Raw genomic sequence first — 19,562 nt, forward strand, 5'->3', positions numbered from 1 at the left:
TGTTAAAATAATCTTCCACAAATTAATCTTCATCTACATTTGATGTATATGAATATTGACTAAATCTCTTACTAGGTGAAAAATTTTCACTACTTGCTACATTTTTATACTAAATCAAATTAATTATATAATTAATTAAGAAAGATAATGAGAACAATAATAATAATAGGTAATAAATAAAATTAATTATAGAGATGAATTCCATAATTAATTATAAAATTGTATAATAGAAAGATAATAATAATTAAATCATAAAAATTAAAATTGGAATTGATAAAAATAAAGAGAGAATTTGATTGAAAGATTAAAAGAATATTGAAAATTGAGAGAAAGAGAAATAAAAATAAATACATGAAAGAGTTGAAAGATTAAATGAATATTTATAAGGAAAATTTTATATTAAAAATTAAAAAATTAAATTTTTTTAAATTAATGGGCCGGGCCTAACTGCCATATAATTGCAGAGGCTGTAGAGCAGCCTTTGCAAAAATATAAACCCTTTTTTAATTAAAAAATATAAAAAAATTCAATTTTTTAATTTAAAATTAATAAATTTTTTTAATTAAATTATTAAGTCACTGGTTCATGAATCTTTGAACCAACAGTTTAACTGCCGGTTCATGAACCAATAGTTTGACAGTTCAAAAAAAAAAGAAAAACTTGAACTAAACCGATAGAATCCTATTCCAATTCTGGCGGTTCTTGTTCTAGTTTTGCGCTGGCCGGTTCATGAGCCAAACTGGCCCATGGCCAGGATTAGCTCTAGGGGAGTCCTTTATTTGTGATTGGTCGGCTCCTACTGGTTAAGCCTCTCTTTCTGGGATAGTCTTTCTATTTTGCCCTGCAGTCTGCCACTTGTGCCAGGGGTAAATTTGGACCCAAAAGTATACCTATGGTGGTTCCCGTAGGACGAGGGACAAATCCAACCCGAGCCGCAGTCTAATAAAAATAAAAATAGTCCTGTAACCATTGACAAAACTGTTCAAAGAATAAGCTCAGACACGATGATCTTTGGTAGACCATGATATAACCACTAATCAATTTTGGCACAAAAACACAATAATGAAACTGAATAAAAAGATGACATTTTCCTACAACTAAAGCAGTGAAGATCACCAACTCACCACCCTGAAAGAGAGATGATTTGATGTCTGACTGCAAAGGCTAAGCCAAGGATCAAGAGAGGTACGAGAAACTGTAAAATCTTAATCACAAACTCAGGAGTCTTGTCATGATTGTATGCAGGCTGCTCTGGTGGGATGTAAAACTGTTTCAGAGGAATGGTTAATGCATCAATATCACCAATGTAGTACTTCTGCATCATCACCCTTGCGGAATCACTATGACCCACATCTTCAAAATCATTTGTCGGATCCTTTCCTGCAAAAAGTTGCACAAAATACACACACACACACACACATATATATATATGTTTATATAAAAGTCGAGGCCAACAGGTACGGCAATTAATGACTTACCAGTTGCAGATAGCAAAACTTCATCCCCACCAGGATGGTTATCCATGAATGGTGTCACATCAGACACCTACATGATGAAAACTTAATTGAAATGTTAGTATAAACTAAAATTATTGTGTTATAAGCATTTAAATTGTCATCAATTTTTCCCATGTCCAAAATGTTAAGACAAAAAACACTGGGAACTGTTAACTGGTTGTCCTTGTGAAAACACATAAAACTCACTGGTATACGAAATTTTTGATAATGTCAATCAATGCATTTGGTTTAGAAGACCTAGAAAATTTTTTTTCTTATTCTTGATACCATCAAAATGATGAGTTTCTGTGATTTTAACATGCGGCCATGTGTAGTCCACTGGCCAACATATATTTATCATAGGCAGAAAAGATGGAGAGTAAGACTTAAGAGGTTAGCAAAATTGATAGAGTATTAAAATTTTTAGAGAAAAAATATGAATTCAAGTCTCTATCATACTTATAAAACCTTAACTTACCTCGTATAGTGATTGTAAATTCGATTATTATATTTCAAGGTTGATCCTTCCAACTAATTCAAATAAAGTTTCTCAGTTAATCAAAAAATAAATAAATAAATACGAAGAGTAAATCAATAGTAATTATATAAATGGATGTTATGTGGCAAGATTATTCCAGGTGAAGCAATTGCTTACAGTCTTCCTCCAAAATATTATCAAAATTTTATTAAGCTTTTACTGTGAATTTTGAAACGAACTTACAGGAAGTGAGTTCTTATGCCAAATAGTTAGTACTATGTATGACTATATCAAAATAATTTGAGGAGGTGAAGGGAGGTCAACTTAAAAAAAAAAAAAAACTATAAGCTTTTCTGTATTTACAATTGTGTCCTTTATATTATTGAACAATTTTATGCTATAAAATGTATTTCCAATATCCATGAACAAGTAAGCAAACGACAGAGACAAACCAAGTGAGGGAGACTCATACGTGTTCCTTAGCTGCTCACCCCTTTTTCCGCAACATCATCAACCCTCCTCCACCTTCATTTCATATTGTTGTTCAGTTATTCCTTCAAGTATAAATTTCATCCCTTCTTGTTATTTTCACTGTTTTATTGGACTGAATTAGGGTTTGGGTTGAATTGGATTGCTAATGTTTTGTTTAAATTTGATTTTTGGACTGTTTGTGGAGCTTGTTTGTTTAGGGAGTGATTGTTTCAAAGAACTTATTTATTTTGGGTTATTTCCTGATTGTTTGTAAGCTGTTTGACGAAAAACTTGTTTGAAGTTGGAATAATATTGAGCTTAGGGTGTTTGTGATTTTGTGTTGTGTTACTGTTACCCACTAACCCATCCATCTGTTTTGATTTAATAAAGCTGCATTTTCTTTTAAATAGCATGTCTTCTTTGTTATGTTAATGAATGTATCGCATACATCTGTATTGCATGGAAACATTGCCAATAGAGGGTTTAGAAGTTTTCGAAACATTTCTGAAACGGAACGGCACAAGTACGAAATGTATTGGGGCCGTTTGTGCGAATTCAAAAAAATGTTGAAACACATTTCTATTTCCCATGCAACAAAAACACATTGTTAGTTTTGGAAACATGCTTCTTTGAATTAAAAAAAAAAAAAGATTAAAACATTTACAAATAAACCCCCATGTTTTTCGGGATCTGAGTTGTCTAAGTAGTCTTGTTTTCGTTGAATCAAATGAAAGTAGCAAAGGCTAAAAATGAGTTGGAATTAGAGTTTGTTGAGTGGAAGTGTTCCTATTTATTATACATTAATAATTTCTTAGGTGTATAATGAAGTGTCATTGTGATCATCACAACCTAATATTTACTAATACACATGATAGAATTGAACATTTGCAATAAACAACTAGTACACATAGAAATACACATTTTTATTAAGAAAAAAATACAAATAAGAAGTATGATGAACAAGTATATCATCACTACATATTTATTAATACGCATAATATAGTAAAAGGAGATTCCAACAAGATTATAAATAATTGGACCATAAGCTCTAGAGGGAATATTTTAATCAATGCCTTTGTCTACCAAATGTAAAGGGTTATTCAGTTATTTTCTTAATTCTTACTATTTTTTAGGATTAAGCTATCTCAATTAAATTAAATTAAATTTTATTTTATTGTTTCATTAGAACAAATTAGTTTCTTGTTATGTCTATAATTTATTTTTATTGCATTTTCTTTATTAAGTAATAATATATTGTTGTTTTGAAATAGTATGGAAAGTCAACAATGATTTTATCATTTGAACAAGAAGATAATATTGATGATTCAAATAAAAATGTAGAGGTCAACTTGCGAGATCATCCTATGAATATAGGCTTACAAATCTGTATTACAGATCATGATCCTAATATTCAATATCAAATGAGAAGAATTTATTAGAAAAGGGATCCTTGTAACCCTAAAGGCCATGAGTTTCATTTTTGAGATTTTGGTGGATTTTCTAGATGATTAATTGTTTTATGGTTTAATGAATTTAATCAATGGTTAGAATATAGCATAGCAAAAGATGCAATTTTTTGTCTTTGTTGCTATCATTTTAAGCTAGATGTTGGTGAAAAAGGGGTAGTGTCAAAGGTTTTCAAATTAGAAAAAGAAAAAAATTTTGAATGTTCATATTGAAAGTGCTAATACTGCTTATAACCAAACTTGAAGATTATGTGAACTATTATTGAATTTTATAGACACTTCTAAAGCATGAACCAAGTATCAAACTCATTTAAATGCTTCAGTTGATTGTATTAGTTTTCTTTTAAGGCAAAGACTAGCATATCATGGTCATGATGAGTTTCTATGATTTATTGTTGATCACAATGAAGAAGTATAAAAATGATGTTGATTTTAAGAATACTCTTGATAATCTCAAATTAACATCACCTATGATTCAAAAAGACATTGTAAGTGTTGTTTCCAATAAAACTATAAGTGTTATCATTACAAATTTAGGAGATTCTTTATTCTCTATATTAATTGATGAATCTCATGATATCTCTACAAAAAAATAAATGGCTATTGTTTTGCGTTATATTAACAAGAATGAACTTGTTATAAAGTGTTTCCTAGGTGTTAAATACATTACAAGTAATACAACATTCTCACTTAAGACAACACTTGACAATTTTGTTTTCTAAGCATAGGTTGAGTTTTTCTAAAGTGCGAGTACAAGGTTATAACGAAGTTATTAATATGCGAAGAGAATTCAATGATTTGAAAACATTAATTTTAAAAGAGAGTAGATATGTTTATTGTATTCATTGATTTGCCCATCAACTCTAGTACACTCATGTGGCTTTAGCAAATAACCAAAATGATATTAATGATCCTTTTAAAATTGTGGTGATTATAATTAATATTGCTAGCACTTTATTAAAACATTGTGATATCTTTAGAAATAAACACACATACAAAGTTATTGAAACACTTTCTAATAGAACACTTTCAAGTGGAAAAGGTCTTAATCAAGAGATAAATTTGAAGCGTGTCAATGATACATATTAGGACTTGTATTATGGTTAATTAATGAGCATAACCTTGTTGTTTTCATCGATTATCAATGTTATTAAAATTGTAGCAAAAGCTAGGACAAACTCTAAACAAAGATTTCAAGCAAAAAAAATATTGAAATTGTTGCAATCAATGGCTTTATGTTTAGTCTAGTTTTGATGAAGGGATGTACTTGGCTGTATAGATAAGCTTTCTCAAGCACTACAAAGAAAATATCACGATATTGTAAATAATTTGGTTGAAGTGTGTAGGCAAGCTTTCCAAATGATGAGAAATAGTGGAAGGAAGACTTTACTAAACAAATTTTAACTTGTGTGTGTCAATTATGACATTGATGTTCCAAATATCGATGATAAATTTTTTATTCAAAGGTGATCGCAACATAAGACTTAAAGTATCCCAAATGTGCATCATTAACGCATTAAAGTATTTTATAGTATCCTATATATGCAACTTCAAGAGTTGAATAATCATTTCAATGAGGTAAATATGAATTTCCTTATTTGTTTAATATGCTTATGTGCAAATAAAATTTTGTTGCTTTTGATAAACAAAAATTTTTGCGTCTTGGTGAACTTTGTCTAAAAGTTTTTTCTAATTTAAAACTTATGACACTTGATTCTCAACTTGATGTTTACATTTTAAATATACGCTTTAATGTCAAATTTATGGGACTGAACGAGATTAGTGATCTTGCAAAAGTCATAGTTGAAAGTTAAAGGCTTAAGTGTTTCCATTAGTTTATTTGTTGATGAAATTAGCATTAATTTTATTAGTTACCACTACTAGGGTAAAGTGACTATTTTCAACTAGTGATTGACCCAAAAATGAAACTTAAAAGGGTCAAGCTTACAATAACACAAATATATTTTAAATTAAAATAAGCACAAATATTCATATTAATAAAACATTCATTAACTACATTTATAATTATTTTCGATATGATTTCATCTTTTAAAAACATTATATAGTGACTTCATTATCAATACTATCAAATACATCTTTTTTATATATACATAATTAAGCTATCATTCAACTATTGCTTATTGATTCTATTTCGCAAACGATTTTCACAAAAATCATTGTTGAAAATGCTCACTCTACACTAATAGTGGCAATTGGATAAAATCAATGTTAATTTCATAAACAAATAAACTAATGAAAACACCTAGTCCTTCTTACTTTCAACCATCACTTTTGCAAGATCTCCAATCTCGTTCAGTCCCATAAATTTGATGTTAAACATCAAGTTAAAAATCAAGTATCATGAGTTCTAAATTAAAAAAATCTTTTAGACAAAGTTCATCTCCTTTTTAGGTCTGGACAGGTTATTATAAAATTTTTCATCTCATTTTCAATGAGGTTTTCTTCTTCTTCTTTAAATCATAGCTTCACAAAAATGGTGTCTATTATGTCTCTTTTGACTCTTCATTTTCTTTAACATTTTTGTTCTTCACCTCTTTCAACTAGTAAAATAATGGTTGAGTCGGCGAGTCGATTTTGTATGTCAAAGTTCACTGAAAAGTATTAACAGTTCAAGTTGATGGTAAGGTAAATCTTAACATCCTCCTCGTGGACTCTGTCAGTCATCTTTTCTCTTGTAGTAGTTTCTCCCTCTTTCTATGGTTTCTCAACCCTCACAATTGGTAGAGGCATTACCTCTCTCATCGGTGAAGACTGAGATAGAGAAGTGTATTGTTCCATCAGTGCCTTCCTCCTTTCGTAAGTGTACCATCCCTCATGATTCATCATAATCTCCCTCAGTTCCTAAAGGTACTTGTCATAGTCACAAAACCTTTTTCTATGTTTTCCATTTGCACATTCATAATTCTAACTTCTCCACACCACTGAATTGTCCCCTTATGACTTCTATGCGCTTCTCCAATCCTTCTACTTTAGTCTCCAGTCTCATCATAGTGTTGATGCCAAATGTCAAGAACCCAACAAGGTTTTGATTCTCAACCCAAACAAATGGAAAAAATTGATAGAAAATAGAAAGATTAGTATTGATGGTTAATTTTGATGAGGTACAATGGTTTACTAAAATGGAATAACAAAACACTCATTAGTCAATAGTTCAAGAGGTCAAATCTTTCTTGAAAATTCTTAGTGTTCGAAAGGTTAGGTGCTCTCCTTTTCAATTGGAGCTACCCAAAACTTTTCCAAGAAATTTTTTTTGGCTCCTCTTAAGCTTCATTCTCCTTTTTGCTTTCTTTCCACTAACTACAATGATTTCATTTGCCACGTGTCTACAATTTTCAAGTGATCCTACCTTCACCTTGCTTTTGTGTTGTGCCATTTTATGTTATGCCATTATGCGTCATCCTAACAGTTTATCAACAATAACAAAATTTTCATATGAACATAAACATGTTAAACAAATAAGCAATTTCATGTTTATCTCATTGAAACAATTATTCAACTCTTGAAGTTACATATCTAAGATACTATAAACTGCTTCAATATGGTAATGATGTACATTTGTGAAATATTAAGTCTTGCGTTGCAATCACCTTTGAATAAAAAAATTATCATCCATATTTGGAACATCAATGTCATGATTGGCATAAAAAGGACAGAATTTGCTTTAGTAAAATCTTCCATCCATTTTTTTTTCATTACTTGTAAAGTTTATTTACACGCTTCAACTAAATTAGTTACAACATCTTTATCTTTTCTTTGTAGCGCTTGAAAAAGTTCATTTGTAAAGCCAACTACATCATTAATTAGAAATAGACTAAACACAAAGTTAAATGATTACATCAATTTCAATATGATTTTTGCTTGAAATCTTTGTTTAAAGTCTATCTCATCTTTCGCCACAATTTCAAGAACATTGATAACGGATGAAAACAATAAGATTATATTCATTAATGAACCACAATGCAAGTCCTAACACGTATCACTGACATGTTTCAAATTTGTCTTTTGATTAAAATCTTTTCCATTTGAAAGTTCACTATTAAAGAGAGTTTCAATAACTTACTTATCTCTAAGAATATTGCAACAATAGTATTAACTATAATCGTCACAATATTAAAGAGAACATTAATATCATCTTGTTTCTTTACTAAAGCCACGAGAATTAACTAGAGTTAATGGGCAAAACAATGAATATGATAAGTATATCTACTGTATTTCAAAATTAATATCTTCAAACCATTAAATTCTCTTTACATATTACAAGATTCATCATAACCTTGTCTTCACACGCTAGAAAAACTCAATGCACACCTAGAAAAAAGACTATCAAGTGTTGTCTTGACTGAGAAAATTGTAGTACTCGTAATATGTTCAACACCTAGAAAATGCTCCACAACAAGTCCGTTTTTGTTAACATAATAGAAAACAATAGTCATTAGTTCCTTTATAGAGATATCACGATATTTATTAATCAATATCGAGAATAAAGAATCTCCTAAATCTCTAATGACATCACTTATAGTTTCATTTGAAGTAGCACTTACAATGTCTTTTTGAATTATAGGTGATGTTAAATTGAGATTATCAAGAGCATTCTTGAAATTAACATTATAAACATCTTCATTATGATCAACAAAAAATTGTAGAAACTCGAGAAAATTCACTTAGTTGTTTAAATTATAGAATTCATCATGACCATGAAATGCTAATCTTTACCTTAGAAGAAAACCAACACAATCAACTATAACATTTAAACGAGTTTGATACTCAATTCATGATTTAGAAGAATGTTTGTCAAAAAATGTCTAAATATGTAGTTTTTGATTCAATAATGATTCACACATTCTTTGAGTTTGATTATAAGGATTATTAGTGCTTCCAAAATGAACATTCAATTTTTCTTTTTTCTTTTTTCTTTTCCGGTTTGAAACCCTTGGCCAACAAAGCAATCACTACCCTTTTATCACCAATGTTTGGCTTTAAAAGATAGCAACAAAGACAAAAACAAATGTGTCTTTCATTGTATTTTATTCTAACCATTGATCAAATTTATTAAATCATGAGATAACAAATCGTCTTGAATATTGATAGGATCCTAGCCAATTATTCTGCCAAATAATTGCAATTACACAAACAATAAAGAGAATAGAAAAAATTTTTATTGATAAAAGGGTTTACAATGGGTAAATCAAAAATTCGAGAAGTGAAAACCTCTAATTTCTGGCCATTCAAGGACACAAAGAACTCTCAATCGACCTAAGAGGTTGCCCACAACCTAAGCTACCTAAAAGACAATACTTTTCTTCTCTCCCTGATTCCACCTCATGCTACCCCTTTTATTCCCTCATATCCTAAAATCTCATCCTAATTAAATCCCTTGATTCTCTCAAACTATTTCAATCATAATGTTATCATAATTCAAATTCAGTTATTTCCAATCCTATCATAATCTTATATCATAATCTTATCATAATTTTTAATTATAATTTCAATTATTTTATAATCCTACCATTTCCTGCCCTTTTTAAAACTACCTTGTCCTCAAAGTAGGTAAGTTGGAAAGCTCTCTTATTTTTTTTTTCTTATCTTACTCTTAAGCTTTGTTTCCTTTCCCTTTCCTTTATGCTTCTATGCTTCTTCCAATTACAACTCGTCTTTCTAACACCATATCTCACTCATTTTCCCTCTCTTTTGTCAGATCTCATTGCTTTAATACCATTTAATAAGATCCTAGCCAATTATTCCACCAAATAATAACAATTACACAAACAATAAAGGGAATATAAAACTTTTTATTGATAAAGGGGGTTTAAAATGAATAAACCAACAATTTGAAGAGTTGAGACCTCCTATTTCTGGCCATTCAAGGAACCAAAGACCCCTCAATCTGCCCACAACCTAAACTGTCTAAAGACAACATTTTTCTTCCCTCCCTGACTCTTCCTTATGTTGTCCCATTTATTCCCTCATATTCTAAAATCTTATCCTAATTAAATTCCTTGATTCTTTCAAACTAATACAATCATAATGTTATCATAATTCAAATTCAATTATTTCTTAATCCTATCAAATATCCGCCAAAATCTCTAAAAGGAAAGTTATGGTTTTTTGGTTGGCATAGACCCTTTTCAAATATATTTTTCTAATTTGATCCTTCAGGGCTGTATGCTTGTTGACATAGAACAAGTAACTCCCATCAAAGGATATACTGAATAAAAGATACAAATGTTGTACACTTGAGCTTTATAACGAAAATCTAGATATTCGGTCAGACTATTTGGAATGGTTGGGAGTTGAAAAGTTGCTTAACGCAGTGCAAAAATGTAACATCCCTCCCTAGAAGTACTACCCACCGAAGGAGAAATGTTACGAATTAATATCCAGAGCGTCCATTTTTTTTCTTTTAAAAATATTTTAAAATGATCGTATCGCTAAAAGTATTTAGAAAGTATTCTAAGAAAACTGAAAATCTGGAAACGAACAAAAGATGTATATACTCATATGAAAAACTCATTTGAAAGCATCTGAAAATACGGAGTAATCATATACAACTGTACAATCATCCCAAAAAGGTCCAAAAGCAATAAGAACATGCGACTGTATGCATATAATATAAACCAGAGATAACCTACTCCAGCTAGATCTACCTACGCTGACCTGACCTTGCCTCGCAGCTACCTCGATCACCTGTACTTGCAATCATGAAAGAAAAGGAAGTGAGTGATAAGAACACTCAGTAAGGGGAAAAAATTAAGTAAACTATCTCATTTCTTGTTCTAACTCACTCTCGAGACTCAACCTCACCCACAACCCCTATAAGAAATTGAGGGGATAATCTAGTTCATGTTTTACTGTTTGGGTCATACTTTATCCCATCTGGTGTCTATTTGATACTTTCTGGAAGCTGACTATAGAGATTTGACACTTTTCTAAGCTTGAGCTCTTTTCCTTTCTCTCACTACACTATTTTTGAATCTGAATTGTGCTCTACTACGAGCATGCTCTACTGCGAACGAACCCTACTGTGGGTCTATGTCCTGCTACAGACGTGTCCTACTACGGACGTACTCTACTGCGGGCGGTGTAGTGTAAAGTGCCCCCTCATAGTTTATAGCATGCATGCGAGCTTATATCTTACTAATTTTGCTTCCATCTAAATTTTTTTCATAACTCACCAGACATTACTCTTGGGATGACCCCTGAATCTTGAGTCCCAAATTCCTTTTCTTACTTTTCTTTCTTTTTCTTTCTTTTCTTCTTCTTTTCTTTTTTTTTTTTCTCCTTTCTTTCCTTTCCAAAATTGTGAAATACTGTTCACAGCCCTATTCATTTGACAGGGCAGCTTTCTATTTTATACAATTTCACAATTCAAGCGGTGTCTAATTCATACAAGCTATATATCATTAGAAAGAGAATTCAAAGCGCTTTCCCACAAGCTATAATAGCACTCATAATTTATTAGATAAGGCAATTAAAACGTGAAATGAAATCAGTGGCAAAAACTGACTCCTTTGTTTATTTGATAAAGCAGACCTTGTGGTTCATATAATATTTAACAGTCCAAATGATCCCCAATTTATACAAGCTATATATCACTGAAAAGAGAATTCAAAGAGCTTTCCAACAAGCTATAATAGAACTCATAACTCATTAGATAAAATAGTAAAAATGTGAGATGAAATCAGTGGCAAAAACTGCCTCTTCTGTTTATTTGGTAAAGTAGTCCTTATGGTTCATACAATATTTAACAGTCCAAATGATCCTCAATTCATACAAGCTATATATCACTGAAAAGAGAATTCAAAAAGCTTTCAAACAAGCTATAATAGCACTCATAATTCATTAGTTAAGGTAGCCAAAACATGGGACGAATGTAATGGTAAAATTGTAAATATTATGCAACTTTCTGCCATGGACACAATCACACACATAGACATCCCAAATGGCAAAACAGTATTTCTCAACTTCAAAATCATCATTCATAACATAGATCCAAGGAACTAAAAGCCTAAAACATGCAACCTATCAAGGTTGATACCTCTTTACCTTGTTTCAAGTCAATCTTTGTAAGTTGGCTCCCTTTTCTTTGTTTTGCTTCCTTTATCACCAAAATCACCTTAAATCAACATCAAAACATACTAACATATTCATATAACATGCATCTAATATATATATACATAGGTAAAGGGAAAAAGAAGAGATATTTTGGTTACCAAAGCTCCCAAAGTGCTTCCTTTAATTTTCTTTCCTTATTTATCTTCCAAAAGCCTTCCAAATCACAAACTTTTCTTCACAAATACAACAAAAGCAAGAGGGAAGCTGCCTCCTTATGGAAGAGACAGAAGAATGATGGAAAAAATATATGAGATGCCTTTTTTGACTTTTCTCTCTATATACTAAGCTTTATCTCTTTTGTTTTTTAATTTCTTTATATATATCTATATATATATACATATATCTATTTGGAAATATCTCCAAACAGGGTCAAAAGACATAAATGCCCCTAAAATGTACCTAAGGGTATTACAATAAAGCCTTGAGCCAAGGTTGTACGTGGATACTTTGTTTTATACCAACTTAGATAATAACCATAGAAACCAGAGAATTAAAAGCGAGGAGTATATGGCTAAATAAGGTAGAAGCTGTTATAGGATATTAGTACAGAAAATCCCAGAATCCAAACGAAATTGAGATCTCTTATTCCTTACATCATCCTGATTAACTAAGAAATGGCTGACGAAGGAACTCTTAAGTAGTTTGCAACTACTGTTCAAAATAAATATCCTAGTTTACCTCTTGGTTATGCAAATTTTGTAGCTCAAGAGTCCCAAGGTGATTGGAAAAAAGCTAAAAACTTGTATCTGAAAGCGATAAAAAAAGAATACTTTGTTTCAAAAGAAGAAAGGAAAAATAAGGTTGACCTTTCAAAAATCTCTTTTTTTGATGTCAAAAAAATTAGCAAATATTACAAAAAAAAGTCTAAGGAGCAAAGGAAAACTTCTAATAAGGGAAAAGTTAAAAAGATTTCTCTAGAACCAAAAATGGAAGAACTAGAAAATCTAATCCTAATTTAAGGGAAACCGAAATTAGAAATGATCCTCTAGAAGGAATAAAGAATCCTTTACATTCTTTTAAAAGATTTCTTCATGAAATCTCTAAACCTGAATGTACCTCTACATATAAATTGGTGTAACTAACTTCTAATGGAAGTTTCCTAAATAAATTATGTAAGCAATATAGCGGAAGCAATTGAAATTTGAGAAACTGTAAACTAGGTCCATATGCAAAACAAAGCCTTTGACCTCAGACAAACTTACCAATTTTTAAAATCTGCACAACACGATACAACATGAAGCTATTGGTTAAGATTAGAAGCAAGTATGAGAGTATTAGAAATGGTAAATGACTTAAAAAGTTGCAAAGGAATATTTGCGCTTTTTAAGGATATACTCTCAAGGGAATTCACTGGTATAATTATTACTAGTAGGGATTTCATAGATGTAATTGCTCTAGAAGCAATAACAAAGCTTCGACCTTATGACATATGCCAACTTGAAAAGTTAATTTGTGAATACACACAATATTTCTATCAGTTATCTAGTGGAACACAAGAAGTTATGAGGAATACCTTGTTTGTAAAGTTACCACATGAATGGGACAAAACTTCTAGTGAAGCTTTTAAATTACTTATAGAAAATAATCAAATTGTTGATTCTCTTAGAAGAAGGATAGAGGCTGTAAGGCATCTTATTCGAACAAGGTGTCTTATTGCAAAGTTTGATAAAGATACTAAAAAGCTTTATTTTAACGATGCTTATTGCTACAATTTTGATGGAGTCTTAAGACAGTATGGATGTGAAAAACCGTCCTCTAAAATTGTAAAACATCAAAATTGGAAATCTCATAAAAAGCTAAGTACTTTTCTATGGAAAAGAAAATTTCCTAAACGCTTTAAAAACATGAGGAAGAAACTTGTTTCTAATAAAACTAAACTTCCTAATCATGGAAGGTTTATTAGAAAGGTGATTGCAAAAGAACGAGGAGCAAGAAAATTTTGTGCTACTTGCCCTTCGAGAAAAAAACGCTAAGGATTATAATTGTTGTTGGATATATGGCATCAAAGATCACTACACAGACAAATATCCAAATAAAAGTAAAAGGAAGGAAAATATTAAATTCTTAAATGTGAATTTAAAATCTCAAATTTCTGAATATGAGTATGTATTTAGATAAGAGGTTAACTCAAATGATGAATCAGTTTACAAACTGATTTTGAAATACTCTAATACTTCTAACTTAGAAGACTACTCTTCAGAAGAAGACTTAGAAAATGAAGAGGATCTAGTAAACTTGTCTAAGATAAACAAAGATATAACTTCTCATTGGATTCTTATGAATAGAGTTGAAAATTTAGATGAGCAATTGGATCTATTTCACGATGACGAGGAACTCATATCTTTGTACAATAGAGTTACTCCTAATTTGATAGTAAGTTCATCTACGATTTATGAGGATAATTCATCAAATCTAGATGAATGGGTAATTCCAAAATTAACTCCTCAACAGGTTTTTGGAAAAATCTCTAAATAGATGTTTAAAGCTTATAGACTAGAAGATGTACATGAGAAACTTGTAGCTCTTACTCAATCGAACGAATGAGAAATCATTCTTTTGAATAATGAATGGCTACTCAAGGTACGTGAACTTGTCAAAAGATCAAAAAACAAGTATCACTATGTACAACTACAAGTTGTACAAGTACATGTATAGGGGCTATTTTGAGGAGGTATGAATGTACCAGTCTAGGTAGCATTGTTAGACAGGAGATGGTTAATTTTCAATAAAGCTTTAGTTGGCGGTTTTCATGCTAACTTGGTTTTGGGTGATTCTTATGAGACTATCAAACTAGGATATATGGTGAGCCTTGTGGATCTAAATCTAAAAAGGATTGTAACACTTTGAATTCATGCATCTAGACTAGAAGACCTATAGACTCTAATTCTTTTATAATAGAGAGTGATACATAGAATTATTATTAAGGAGCAGTTCTGAAAGCCAATGGCTTTGATAATATCGAAAGAATAGTCCGATATGCATCAAGAAAATTCTCACCTGCTAAAATAAACTATTCTGTTTATGGAAAGAAAGTTTTAGAAGTAAAAGAATTTATTGACCAATTTCGATTACTCGTTATCAGTCAGGAATTTACTTTAAGAACTGATTCTAAATATTTGACATCATTCATGAAATTAGTCTTAAAGGATAATAAAATTAGATTAATCAGATGACAAATCTAGTTTGTGGAATATCGTTTTAAGATTGAATTTATATCTGGAAAATCTAATTTTGTCACTGACTTTTTGTCTAGACCATTGCAAGATAATGAACAAGATGGATCAAACTAGAAAAAGGTTTTCATGCTACAATGTAAATCAACAACTCATTTGAGGCGTAATTGCCTTTCCAAGAAGAATGTAATAATGCAGGAAATGGACAAGAAGGATCAAACTAGAAAAAGGTTTTCATGTTGCAAATGTAAATCAACAACTCATTTGAGGCATAATTGCCCTTCCAGGTAAATGTAATAATACAGGAAAAGCCAAAAATCTGACTTTTCCTACATTATTACATTCTTCCTTGAAGGGCAATTATGCCTTAAATGAGTTGTTGATTTACATTTGCAGCATGAAAACCTTTTTCTAGTTTGATCCTTCTTGTCCATTATCCTGCAATGGTCTAGACAAAAAGTCAATGATAAAATTAGATTTTTTAGATATGAATTCAATCTTAAAGCGATATTCCGCAAACCAGATTTGTCATCTGATTAATCTAGTCTTATCATCCTTTAAGACTAATTTCATGAATGATGTCAAATTCTTAAAGTAAGTTCTTGACTGATAACAAATAGTCAAAATTCATTAATACATTCTTTTGCTACCAAAACTTTCTTTCCATAAATAGAATAGTTTATTTCAACATGTGAGAATTTTCCTTATGCATATGGAACTATTATTTCGATATTATCAATGTCCTTGGCTTTCAAAAAGTCTCCACAATAATAATTCGATGCATCACTCTCTATTATTAGAGAATTAGAGTCTATAAGGAGTGTTAATGTCTTAAGGTTCTAAGTCAAGTTTTTAGTCTGGATAACATAGTTAGTATCCTCTATAGTCCATGACCATGGTACTTTAGAGCTAACCTTCTTTATTAATTCATTTATTACCTTACCCAAATTTGGGACATATTCTCTTATTTGGTTCACAAATTCAAGAAATTATTGTAACATATGCTTATCTTCAAGCATATTAGGAAATTCCAACAGTTTCTTTGCAATGTGATCTTGGAGTTAGATTCCTCATTCTCCAAATTCAACTCCTAAGAATTCAATCTTAGTTTGGAACCAGTCTATTTTTCTTTCAGATAAGACTACTCTGTGTTTAAGGAATTTTCTAATTACCTGTTCTAGATGATTCTTATGTTTTTCCCTAGTTTTGCTAAAAACTAGTACATCATCTACATAAATAGCACAGAAACTAGATAAGTCGAAAAAGATTGTATCCGTTTTCCTTTGGAATATGGTAGGTGCTTGTTTTAAACCAAACAACAACACTAACCATTCAAACAATCCTTTTGGGTAGGTAAATGTCATTACAGGAATGTTTTGCTCTGCCATCCTGATTTGCCAAAATCTTGACTTCAAATCAAAATGTGAGAATATTTTTCCAAATCTAGCTTTGTTTAGCAAAGCTGATTTGTTAGGGATTTTGTATGCATCGTCTATAGTTTTGCTAGTTAGCTACCTATAGTCAATTACCATTCTAGCTTTTCCTCTCATTTGCTCAACTTTATTCATTACCATGAAAGCTAGAGAAGAATGAGGGCTATTGCTTTCTTGAATTAATCCTTTTGATAACAATTGCGGAATTTGCTTTGTCAATTCCTTCTTTGTATCAGGGGAGTATTTATGAGATTTTGATTTTACTCGATCATTGAGATCTCATAATTTTATTTTTGGAAATACTCTATTCCTTTCCTATAATTTTAATGATAAATCATCAAAACATCAAGAAAGTTCCTTTTTAAATTCTTTCAAGAATCCAAGACTTTACGTGACTATCATTTTTCAATATTTTATTCCTCTCTATTATTTTATCTGTGTTGTTAAGGCATGTACCAAAGGCTTGAGCCTCTTACGATCTACCTCATGCGATTTGGTTGATATGATTTTGAGGATTAAATTTTTGAAAATTCAACTGATATGTCATTTCATTCCTATTGAATTTAGGAGACTTAATCTACCATTTCTCTTTAGGTTTAATGGAGAATATAATGTGTTCCCTTTCAGGTTATAGTTTCTTGGGCCTAAAGCCATTTTTGACTTTAGAGAGGTCTGGCCTTGCTAGAATAGGAATTGTATGTCCTCCAAGAATAATATAATCATTATCTTGGATAAACAGTCTCACTTCCAATTGTCCTCATAGAAATGAGTTTCCAAGAATGAAATTTATTTCTAAGTAATCTAGTAGTAGGATTTCCCTTAGAACAAATTTCTTCTTGTTTAACAATATGGTCATATCTTGGGCATACTTTGTGATCATATTTTGTCCATCATTTGTAATAGTGTTCATAATCAGTTTTTCAAGTTCCTTCCACATCTCTGGTGGAAAATAGAACTTTCACGTGATACACTTTGTTGCTTTTGTGTCTACAAGAACATCTAACGTATAAGTTTCATATTCTAGAAAACAAAGTTCCACTATAATACAAGTATCGATTGTTCCTTGTACTAATGCATGACAATGAATTTTATGGTTCATTATCATTTGCGTAGATGGGGTTTCATCTTCATATACAGAAATTTGTACAAACCTATAACAAATTACTTTCCTTTGGGAAGTACTTCGAGAAATACCAGAAATACTTTATATTTCTTCATTGGTTATATTCTTTTTTTCTTGTATATTAGGTGTTTCACCAGTAGAGATGATTATTGACTTCCTTTCAGAGAATGACCTTCAAGGAGTAGGTCAAGTTATTTTAACCTGATCACCAATTTTCTCGATTTTTATTTCTTAAGGGTTGAGTTCTAAGTTCACCATGATGGGTTGCAGAGTGAAAGTTAAAACCCAATTCCTAAGCCATGTTAATTGCCTATGATTAACAATAGATAGGGTTATAGGAATTACCGAGTTAGACCCTGGGCCATGAACTTCAGTGTGGGCTCTGGAGTTCATTGATATTGGATTGACCGAATTAACCAATTGGTAAATCATCCGATATTGTATTGTTATTCCTTCACTAGAGTGTTAAAAGTCTTCTAGGCCAGATTATGAATTCGGAGTGTCATAATCCTTTTCAAATTTGGATCCTTAAGCCTCGCCATATATCCTGGTTTGATAGTGCCATAAAAAAGGCTCATCATATATTTCTTGCAAATCATTACATCATTTAAAACAAAGAAGGTCTACTTTCGGTTGCTTGACTAACTCTTCTTTCCTTTTTTACAAAGGCATTGCCATTGAGTAAAACATTCCCTCCAGAGCATATGTATGTCAAATACCTCCTTGTATTTTTATTCATTTCATACTGAAACTCCTATAAACTCAAATTGTGTATTTTTCAAAAACTATTCTAATAATAATAATAAATCTTCACAAAAAAGACTAATTTTTACACAATTCTTTAAAATAATCCCCATGTCCACCATTTTGAGAAAAAGTTCAAAAAGTGTAGACCATAGAGCAGTTACAAACATGATAATAAAACTTGACAAAAATCACATAGCCAAATAATTCACTTTTCCAATCTACATAATATCTTAAAAAGCTCCATCACAATATGCAAGGACGAATATTAAATAAAAGATTTAAACCAACAATTTAAGACTTTAATGTGAAGAATATAAATTGCAGTAAATCTGAACCATTATTGAGAATATTCATATATTTTTATAAATTTACAGACAAGTCATCCGAAACTAAATGTCAACTATAGGAAAACGATTTATCACAAATCATTCAAAATTGTTTATTAGTAATAAAACAGAATCACAAATCAATCAATCAACATTGATCTGATTCAACTCAACCAGTCAGAGGTCAAATACGTATCAATCATAAATATAATAATAAAAAGCCAAAGGAAAAAGAAAATAAAATAAAACGATTCAAATATGAAGATTTGACCTTTCCAGAAACAATAAGCCAACAGTCCTTGGTTTTGTTGTGCTTTACGACCTTTTCAAATGTGTAGATATTTGAATCTGAAGCCATTTTTCACTTCTGCTAAACACAGCATTACCAAAAGAAAACTCAAAAAATTAATTTTATATACAAAATCGATATAAGACATGGGAAAAAAATCACTATAACAGCCAAAAGAGAAAACCCTGAAATAGAAAGATAATGAATTGAAGATCAAACGAAGTGAAGAATCTACTATTCACTTACGTGTTGTAAGCAAAAGAATTTGGTCTAATTCTCTCTTTGTTGCTGTCAAAGACTGTCAAGCCTAACAAGCAGCATTCGTTGCGATCTCCTTGTTTTGTGCAAAGTTCAGTTACCAATGCAACTCTCATATTTCTTATTAAGACCATTCAGTCCTAAGGTTTGAGTTCTGGTCTTCACGACA

At 30.8% G+C, this 19,562-nt stretch overlaps 1 protein-coding gene across 1 annotated transcript; it reads right to left on the reverse strand.

Moving 5' to 3' along the window:
* Positions 1–1,120: 1,120 nt before the first annotated feature.
* On the reverse strand, positions 1,121–19,204 carry LOC123201655 (cytochrome b5-like). The gene is made up of 3 exons (XM_044617246.1): positions 19,118–19,204; positions 1,479–1,545; positions 1,121–1,380 (listed from the first exon to the last, which is right to left on the reverse strand). The coding sequence occupies exons 1-3, from the start codon at positions 19,202–19,204 to the stop codon at positions 1,121–1,123; spliced, it is 414 nt and encodes a 137-aa protein (XP_044473181.1).
* Positions 19,205–19,562: the final 358 nt, after the last annotated feature.

The sequence above is a fragment of the Mangifera indica genome, chromosome 18 (genome assembly GCF_011075055.1).
Source record: "Mangifera indica cultivar Alphonso chromosome 18, CATAS_Mindica_2.1, whole genome shotgun sequence".
Classification (NCBI taxonomy): Eukaryota; Viridiplantae; Streptophyta; class Magnoliopsida; order Sapindales; family Anacardiaceae; genus Mangifera; species Mangifera indica.

Excerpts from the sequence above, each read along its gene's own strand:
- LOC123201655 (XM_044617246.1), bottom strand. The coding sequence starts at position 19,204 with ATGGCTTCAGATTCAAATATCTACACATTTGAAAAGGTCGTAAAGCAC. Across the intron at positions 1,546-19,117 it reads GGCTTATTGTTTCTGGAAAG|GTGTCTGATGTGACACCATT; the intron begins GTCAAATCTTCA and ends TTCATCATGTAG. Across the intron at positions 1,381-1,478 it reads AGTTTTGCTATCTGCAACTG|GAAAGGATCCGACAAATGAT; the intron begins GTAAGTCATTAA and ends AACTTTTTGCAG.